Source organism: Apaloderma vittatum, unplaced genomic scaffold (genome assembly GCF_000703405.1).
Source record: "Apaloderma vittatum isolate BGI_N311 unplaced genomic scaffold, ASM70340v1 scaffold10092, whole genome shotgun sequence".
Taxonomy (NCBI): Eukaryota; Metazoa; Chordata; class Aves; order Trogoniformes; family Trogonidae; genus Apaloderma; species Apaloderma vittatum.
Window position 1 is genome coordinate 8,459 of NW_009701936.1, and position 8,685 is coordinate 17,143.

Genomic DNA, 8,685 nt, shown 5'->3' on the forward strand with positions numbered 1-8,685 from the left:
TGGTTCCCACCTGCTTGCCCCGGGGCTTCAGCGCTGCACCTCCCGAGCCCATTCATCCCAGCACCTCCCCGCGTTCCCATTCCAAGCTCCATCCCACCCCAGTCTCCACTCCAGCCCGAGGGCAGGCCCTGGAGTGGGGGGACAGCTGACAGGCAGCATGGTCCCTGCAGTTCTCAGGGAGATAAAACAGCAGGGAGGCCCAGCTCCAACCAGCCCATGACCTTGCTGAGCTCCAGGAGATGGAGACGGGGCTGGTTGTCCCCCCTCCTTTCTCCAACGGGGCTGGTGCGAGGGGGTGATCTGTGCAGGTGGCAGAGGAACGAGCTGCTGATTTATTGCCCAGGAGGAGCACGGGAGGAGACAGGAGCGGGAGACAGGGGATAAATCAGGCACTTGGTGAATGGGCCCATTCTGCCTTTCACTGAGAGTCCCCAGGCCCCCTCGCAGGGGGTTTCCCCACCACCAGAGCGGCTGCAGCCGCACGGGGACAGACAGATGCCTCTCGCAGGTGGCAGAGGAACGAGCTGCTGATTTATTGCCCAGGAGGAGCACGGGAGGAGACAGGAGCGGGAGACAGGGGATAAATCAGGCACTTGGTGAATGGGCCCATTCTGCCTTTCACTGAGAGTCCCCAGGCCCCCTCGCAGGGGGTTTCCCCACCACCAGAGCGGCTGCAGCCGCACGGGGACAGACAGATGCCTCTCTTGGCTCCACGCTCGTAGCTCTGCCCACAGACCATGCTGAATGCGACACGCATCGGCAGCATGATCCTATTCCTCCTGCTCAAAATGATGCCCTGTGCCCTCCCTGCATTGGCTGCAGGGAATGACCCCATGGGGTGTACGCTGGCCAGCAGCTTTTCCCTGTTGTGGGCTCTCCCCACTGCAGCCCAGACCCCCGTGAGGCACCCCAAGAGCTCACCGACACCAGGCCCTGGATGGTGAAGTGCAGGTCCTTCAGCTGGTCGATCACGGCCTCTCCCAGCAGTGGTGAGAAGGTTGGGGAGCAGCTCCACTCCACTGAAAAGAGAGAGACCCCAAGGTGCCGGGTGGTCCCAGAGTGGGGACAGGTTTCCTGGGCTGGCAGCACCAGAGCTGGAGGCAGCACAGAGAAGACGGGGAGGGGGACCTGCAACAGGGGAGGCAGCGTGGGGAGCTGCGGTCCTCCTCACCAAACCACATCAGAGAGGGTCAGCACCCTCAAGCGATGGGTCAGGAGTTGTGGATGGGGGAAATTCTCCCAGAAGCCAAAGCTATCTGGTGTAAGTGGGTGAGGGGTGCTGGAGTGGCAGGATGGCAAAGCCCCCCAAGTGTGCAGCAAAGAAGCTGCACCCTGAGTTCTGCCTTGGTGCAGGATGGTGCTTCAGCCCAGCTCAGACTGTCTGAGGGTGGCCGGGCTGCCCCGTACAAAGGTGGCTTGACAGGAGCTGGGCAGTCCTCCCCATGCCCCTGCCAGGCTGGCCTGGCATATACAGGGTGAGCACATCCCCCCACCCCACACACCGAGGTGCTTGCCATGACTTCGTGTCCCTCTGGTCCTTACCTTTGTACTTGGTGACAACAGCCGAATTGACGCTCAGGGGCTCCCAGAAGGTCACCTGCACCGAGGAGCTGCTGGCCACCGAGAGGTGGACATTGGTGGGGGCATCTGGCGCTCCTGGGGGCAGAAAATGCAGGGACCACTACAGCGAGACGGTCGCTCTGAATTCCTCAGTGTCCCTCCTAGGTCACCCCTGCATCCAGGGACACATTCCTGGAGTGCTCACCCCTCTGCCCCCATCTGGCTATGGGGATCCTCTGACGGGTGCTGGTGCAGCCCCATGCCCAGACCATGCACAGTCCAGCTCCTTGCCCCAGTGCTGGGGGCTGCCCCCCAGACCCCCCCAGGCCCTCCTATGGGCACTCACGGGCGTGCTCAAACCCTGCCTTCATGCGCTTGTACAGCCGGTATCGCCATTCCCAGGCCTTGAGCTGCTTCTCCTTCTCAGAGCAGTCGGCGTTGGGCGCCTCGTTGACCACCTGCGCCGTCAGCTCGTTGACGCGCTGCTCCGCTTCCCGCACCAGCGTGGAGAGGTGCAGTGAGCGGCTTTCCAGGCTCACGACTGTTGAGGTTGGTGGGTGGGCATGGCCATGGGTGCCGGCAGGGTGGCCAGAAGGAGGGAAGAGAAGGTTGTTAGGGCAAGTCCAGGCTCTGCTGGCACCAAGTCCTTACCCCGAGACCCCATCCTCCCCTCCATGACCTGCTCCTGTGCTCCACCTGAGCCCCTGCTACAGCTTGCACCAGTTTCCCAGAGCCCAGTGACCACCTCCCCAGCAGGATCCTGCTGACCAGGATGTCCCGCTCCACTGGGCTGAATACCCAGGTGATGATCACGGCTTCCCCCACACCAACTCACAGTGTGGGCTCTCCTTCGCTCCTGCCTGTAGCAGCGCCCTGGCGATGGGAGCATTGTTGGTCATGATGGCTATGTCCAGGGGCAGTAGTCCCTCGCTGTTGGGGGTGTTGAGATCCAGCTCCTCAGGGCTGTACTGCTTCAGCAGCTCCTGGACCCTGTCTAAGTCCTGCAGCTCCACAGCCTCGAAGAGGGCAGCATTGCTCTGGAACTGGGTGGAAGGAGAAACACAGGTTGGCCGAGCATGGGGCACCCTCCTCCACCCCACCAAGCACCCTAGCCCCTCACCAGCACCCCACAAATCCAAACCAGGGAGGGAAGCTCTACTCCTGAAGGCTTGGGAACATCAGTTCTTTGCAGGCAACATCACCCACGCATGAGCCCTCCATCCCCACCTTCTCAGCCACAGCAGCACTCAGTGAAGCCAGCGGGCACTGACCAGGTAAGACTTGCGGAGCTTCTCCTTCTCGCCCCGTCCTGCCAGGCTGCCCTCGTCGAAGGACGTGTAGTTGACGCGGAATTTCCCCGACAGGTTTCGGTAGAGCCTCTTGGCCGCATTCGGTGAGGAAGGGCCCGGCGGCTTCCTGGCCTGCGCCAGCTTCAGGTCCCGCATCTGCTGCGTCATTTTAGGGGAGGATGACCTGGGAAAGGGCAAGGAGGTGTGGGGAAAGGAAGCACAGAGGCACCTCTGCTGTGTTGGAATGAGGGCGAGACTCAGGAGAGACGGGGCAGTGTGAAGGGCAGCTTTGATGCGAGGGGCTGCGAGGTGGATGCTGGTGCCCTCACCCAAGGCCAGTCCGCTCCTCCTGCCCGTCACTGCTGCTGGCCCTGCGGGGTCCCAAGGGGCTCGTGTGAACCCTGCAGGTGAAACATTTTCTTCCTGACCCAAGAGCCGGTCTAGCCCTGCACTGACCTTGAGCTGGGAATGCCCCAAGCAGCTTAAAGCTGCTCAGCTCTGCAACCACTCCTCATCCATCACCCCGGGGAAAACTCTCCTTACTCTCAATCTCCACCACCCAGCTCCTCCAGAGATGAGCTGCCCAGACCCCCTTGGCAGTGGGGGCTGCAGGGACTGACCACCCCGGAGCCCTCAGGAGGCACTTGGCTTGGGACAGCCTCGCGCACCCTCTCCACATCCATCCTTCCAGCAGGAACCCGTCTCCCGCGCTTCTTGCCATCCCTCAGCCCTCTTGGGTACGTGACTTGCTTCCGGGTCTCTGTTCTAGCAAAGGGCATCTGGCAAAAGTGAAGTCAGAGCGGGGAATGGATAAAACACCATTTCTAGTGGCACTGAGAAAAGACCAGGTCCCGATGAGGACCGGCGATCCCCGGTCTCCCGCTCACTGGCAGATTCAGGCTGCACAGCTGCTCCTCACCTTCTCCATCCACAATGATTAAGCTACAAAATCTTTTCTCCACTCCAATTTTGATTTCTGCTTTAAACGGCCATGACGTATACATCACTAGGAAAGCTAGCATCTTCTCCTGGCTTTTTGGAGGGGGACCTGTCCCTTCCTGCCAATCGCTCATCTCACTGGCTTCAGCCTACAATGTGGCCAAAGCCACGGTGTCAAGCTGCTGCCCTGGATTCCTTCAGGGATGGGTGTTACCTGAACGTAGCGCTTTACGGATCTACATTCCACCAACCACATGAGCTTCAGGTGGCAAGAGCCCCCTAAGCAACCATGCAGAGGTTGGTGAGCAGCCAGAGTCCTCCTGGTTCTGGTGGGGAGGAAGAGAAGCAGCACTCCACCAGCATCCCCACGGTGGGAGAGACCTGCATGACGCAGGGATGGGCTGGAGAACCAGCTTTCAGCTGGGGTAGCCTGAGAACATCGAGTTTCATAGCGGACACACAGCAGCTCCTGGCACGGCCACTGACAAGGGCTCCTCATGCCAAAGGCTCCACAGACAGCACGCACGAGCCTCTACAAATGGCAAGTACAAGACACCAGACATCAGAACAGCTCTGCTGTCACCAGTGGATGGGAATTAAGAGAGAAAAGAGACCCATGCCTGCGCAGGCAGGGCACTCTGGCAGGAAGAGACAACCAGGAAGGCAGGTCCTGACCCACAGACCAAGCCCGAGAAGCAAAGTGCTATCTGACATACTCAGGCAACAGAAATAAATGACTCAAGAGACTCTCCAGCTAAACCTTGCCCTTCCTCCTGTGTTTCAGAGCTCCCTGCCACCCAAGTCCTCCTCCCTCCACCTCCAGCTGCTGCTCAGAGGTGACAATGACTCTTTTAACAGGCTCATCAGCAAGATGCCTAATTCCACTACAGTTTCCCCTTCATCCAAAAAGGCAACACTTCTCCCTCATATCAGGAAAGGAAGGAAGACCCCAAAAATATGCCTCTGGAAGCTGGAGCAGACCCTGTTGTAACAGATCCCTGCTCCATCCATGTCTGCAGAATCCAGGTTTAAAAAAGGAGTGGTGCTTTGGAGCAGAAGCACTTTTTTCTGCCAGTTAAAATATATGGCAAATGATCCAGTACAGGCAGGCTGCACAGTTTGGAGGAAGTTCTCTCAGAGATGGTAGAAACAGAGGCGACACAGAGAAATATCTCATTATTTTCCCTCATCTGATTTGCTTTTAATGACAAGTAAAGAGACGGAAATTATTCAGAGCTCAGGAGCGAACATCTATCTATATTAAACTGGCTGCCCCAAAGATAAAAGAGTTTCCTGCCCTGTGGTTATGAGTCATCTGGACTCAGAGAAATAGTCTTGATTTATCTTGACCTAAACTTTGCCGCGGAGCAACTGATAGCTGAAAACAACACCCACAGATATCGTGCCCTCAAGGTACGACCGGCCAACATCAGCTCACCCCATGGCAAAGCCCCCCGTCCTGTGAGGAGGTGTCGGGATGAGGTCCCACCTCCTCTGCCTCTATAGTCCCAGTGCAACTGAACTAAATTTATCTTGACCACAATCAGTTCCTGTTGCTAATTATTCACCTACCTACTGCAAACACTGTGGCAGGGGTCGGGTGCTTTGCCTGCAGTTCAGTTTTCTGGCCGTGGGATGTGTTTGTGAACATTAGGGTGGAAATCCATCAGAAATCCATGTACCAGCAAACTCCATCACCCTCTCCATGGAAAAGGCTGAGGTCGTGCAAGAGGATGTGTTAGGGCTGGCCTAACTCATCCCAACTCATCACAAGACCTATTTCTCAAAGCCGATGTAAAGAGATTTTAAAAAAGCATGCGAGGATGGATGTCCGTAAGACGGCTTCGTTTTCTCCCTCCTTTCTCAATGACATAAGCAAACCCACCAGATACTTTCTAACATGGTGGTTCCTGCATACTCTGGGTTTTTTATTTTTCCAGTGCTGCAGATCTTAGTCTAGTAAGCAACATTAATAATTGTCACAATTATACGATTTTCAGTGAATTCTGGTTAAGGCTGTAGCAGCTCTGAGCCTTCAGCAGAGAACGAGACCACGTCAGACAGGGCTGCCCTGTCAGAGCCCGGACCCCGAGCCCGGGGACACCCGGCTGTCCTTCCCCAAGCACCCATGGGGACAGCTCACACTGGGCACCTGCTGCACCAGATGTCCAAACCCCACTCAGACTGTGGGTTTTGTCCTCCCCACCACCACATACTTCCATTTCAGGAGGTACCTGGACAGGCAGGCAACGACCATCCTACCTGGAGGTCACCAGAGGTGGCTGCTGGAGACTAAGGTGGTCATCTCACGTCATGTCCCACCAGTGGCAGCCTGAGCTGGGACTAGGGATGTTTTCCTGAACCTCAGTTTGATTCAATCCATAGGGTTATCAAAAAAAAAAACCAAAAACCCAAGCAAAGCATAGGAGAAGCCTAAAAACCAGTTATCAGGGAAAGCCACACAACCTGGCCAACCTCTCCCCAAAGTTTCACCTCGAGGTCAGTCAACATACGTGCGGCTTCCAAAGAAATCTGAGCGCGAGGGGTTGTTCCTCGTCTGGGCACACTCGGCCACGCTCAGCCTCGGCTCACACAAGGAAATCACACATCACAGCCACAAACACTTGGGCACCCAATGTTCTCTGGCAGAGCCCACTCGAGCTCCTAACGCCCAGACGAGCTCCTCTCAGCTGGCGGGGACATGGAGCAGAAGCGCAGTGTCCAGCACAAAGAGTGGCTGCTGGTGTACCTCCCCTTCCCACTCTTTCTGCTGGGGCATAAGCAATTTTTCAGGAGCAGGGAAATAGGGTCAATGGTTGGACTTGATGATCCCAAGGGTCTTTTCCAATCTGAATTGTTCTATGATTCTATGATTCTATGAGGAGGGAAGCTCTTCCAAAAGAGTGGGATTTCCCAACCCCTCAAAAGGCACACCCCAAACCGCTGTGCTCAGCACCCCTGCGAGGCGGAAGAACTCACGGGAGCAGCCTAAGCACCAGTCACCCATCTGGAGGTGCACAGACCTCAACAGTATTTAAATATTTTGCGGTGGCCTGGCTGTGCAAAGATGGAGCAAAATGCTCCTGCTCCGTGGAAACATCTGTGTGCCTGGAAAATGCACTTGCTTATTGAAACCTGGGTCCAGGGAAAAGCACCAACCCAGATCCAGGGCTTTGTTTGTTTGTTTCCTACAGATTTTCTCTCTCTCTTCCTCCCCCCGCAACTTGGCAAACCCAACGGTTTTTGTTTTGAATGGAGCCGAAACGAGCATGCCTCTTTTGTTTAGCAATAACAACTAACTTATATAGGTCCTGCTCCTGCCAGGACATTTTTGTTCAAGATCCAGAAGCCCAATGCCGTTAGCCCCACGTTATTAGCTCAGCACGGTGCAAGGCCAGGAGATGCTGCACGGCAGCTGGGTGGGTGTGGAGCCTCCCAAGCATCAGGCACCGGTTTGGCAATGCCAGTATGGCGGCACGTCGTCTCCGCTGTCTCCACACCGGGCATCACCACAGTACTTCGAGGAGCTCATGACCCACAGCAGCAGAGAACAGACCTGGTGGCCACGCGCTGGATTCAAAAGCCAGCTCCTGCATGGCTCCCCCCTGGCTCTGCCAACACCTCCCTCCTAAATCACTGGCTCTGCATTTGGGAGAGACAGAGACTCCAGGACTCCAAGAGACGTTCAGAGCCAACCAACTAGATCACTTGCTGACAGCCTGTGGAGGCCTCCCATAAAACACCCTGGTCCTGTGGGCCCAGCAGTACATCTGGGGGAAGAAGGGAGCACAGACACCTGAGCAAATTCTACTGCAACACAACAATGTTGCTGTTTCTTTTCCTTTTTTTTTTTTTTTTTAATTAAGTTTCCTGATAACACTTTTAAAATGAGCACGGCTTAGCCTGTGGTTCAATCCCCTATTAAAACATGACCAAAATCAGATTTTCCATTCCCGCTGTCATGTATGTGTCACAAAACAGCTCTGTCCACACACATATGTCCCTCCTGGGCAGCTCCTGCCCTGCCTGCACACGCAGGGACATTGGGACACTTCTCCTCGGGGACCGTGCCAGAGGATGGTGTGCAATGGCTGGCTGTCTAGCCAAGGCAGACGATGCTCACAGGACCCAAGCACCAGCCCTAAGGGGCTCTGAAGGTGACCCCGGCTGGCACAGCCCAGCTCCAGACAGCCCGAGCCATCCCTTGAGACAGGGGAAACGTAAACCACCAAAGGCTCCATCCATAGGCACTGGTCAGGAAGGGGACGCTGGAGGGTCCACGTCAGGCCCTCGGCTCCGCACTCCAGCCCTGCTTTGCCAGCTTCACTGTTTTCATGGGGATTTACCCCAGCACAGCTCCTGGCACCTAGAATATCCACTTTTCTACTCTTGCATCTCCGAGTTTCCGCGGGGATGGAGCTAAGCGGGTATGTGCATCACAGACTGAGGGTGTCCCTGCCTGGAGGGCTTCAGGAGCCACTGCTCGAGGCGCAGCATCCCCTCCCGGTGCCAAACACCCTCCTCCATCAGCACAGATACTGGCGATGGCAGACCTGCCGCCGGGAGCTGTGCTCAGCCCTGAGCTCCCTCCTCCCAGCCAGGTTAAACCCTCCTCGCTGTGCTCCCCACAATGCCAGCCTTTAATTGCTGCCTGACATTAAGTATCGGAGCAAGGAAGTCTTGGGTAAATGTCCTTGCTATGGGAACACACAGTGCTGAGTCTAATTACATTGTTTTTGTTTGGCTTTTTTTATTAGTTGTGCTGCGGCTTCCCCTCCCTGACAGGCCAGCAAAGCGCACGCTAAATATGGCCGGGTTTAAAGTCCGCCGTGAAACCCGAACCGCGGCACCAGACTGGCTGGACTCGGTGCAAGCCAGGGTTACGCGGGACACGCAT

General features: G+C 56.3%; 1 protein-coding gene across 1 annotated transcript in view; it reads right to left on the reverse strand.

The window, feature by feature from the left end:
* Window positions 1-8,685, reverse strand: part of LOC104281366 (ankyrin repeat and fibronectin type-III domain-containing protein 1-like) — a gene marked incomplete at its 3' end in the record, with an annotated part of 170,578 nt that overhangs the window by 8,436 nt on the left and 153,457 nt on the right. Inside the window, exons 6-10 of the mRNA XM_009879340.1 lie at window positions 2,832-3,033; window positions 2,396-2,603; window positions 1,907-2,101; window positions 1,543-1,656; window positions 922-1,019 (exon numbers count right to left, since the gene is read on the reverse strand). Coding sequence (XP_009877642.1) covers window positions 922-1,019; window positions 1,543-1,656; window positions 1,907-2,101; window positions 2,396-2,603; window positions 2,832-3,033 — 817 coding nt within the window. The remainder of the gene's footprint in view (window positions 1-921; window positions 1,020-1,542; window positions 1,657-1,906; window positions 2,102-2,395; window positions 2,604-2,831; window positions 3,034-8,685) is intronic.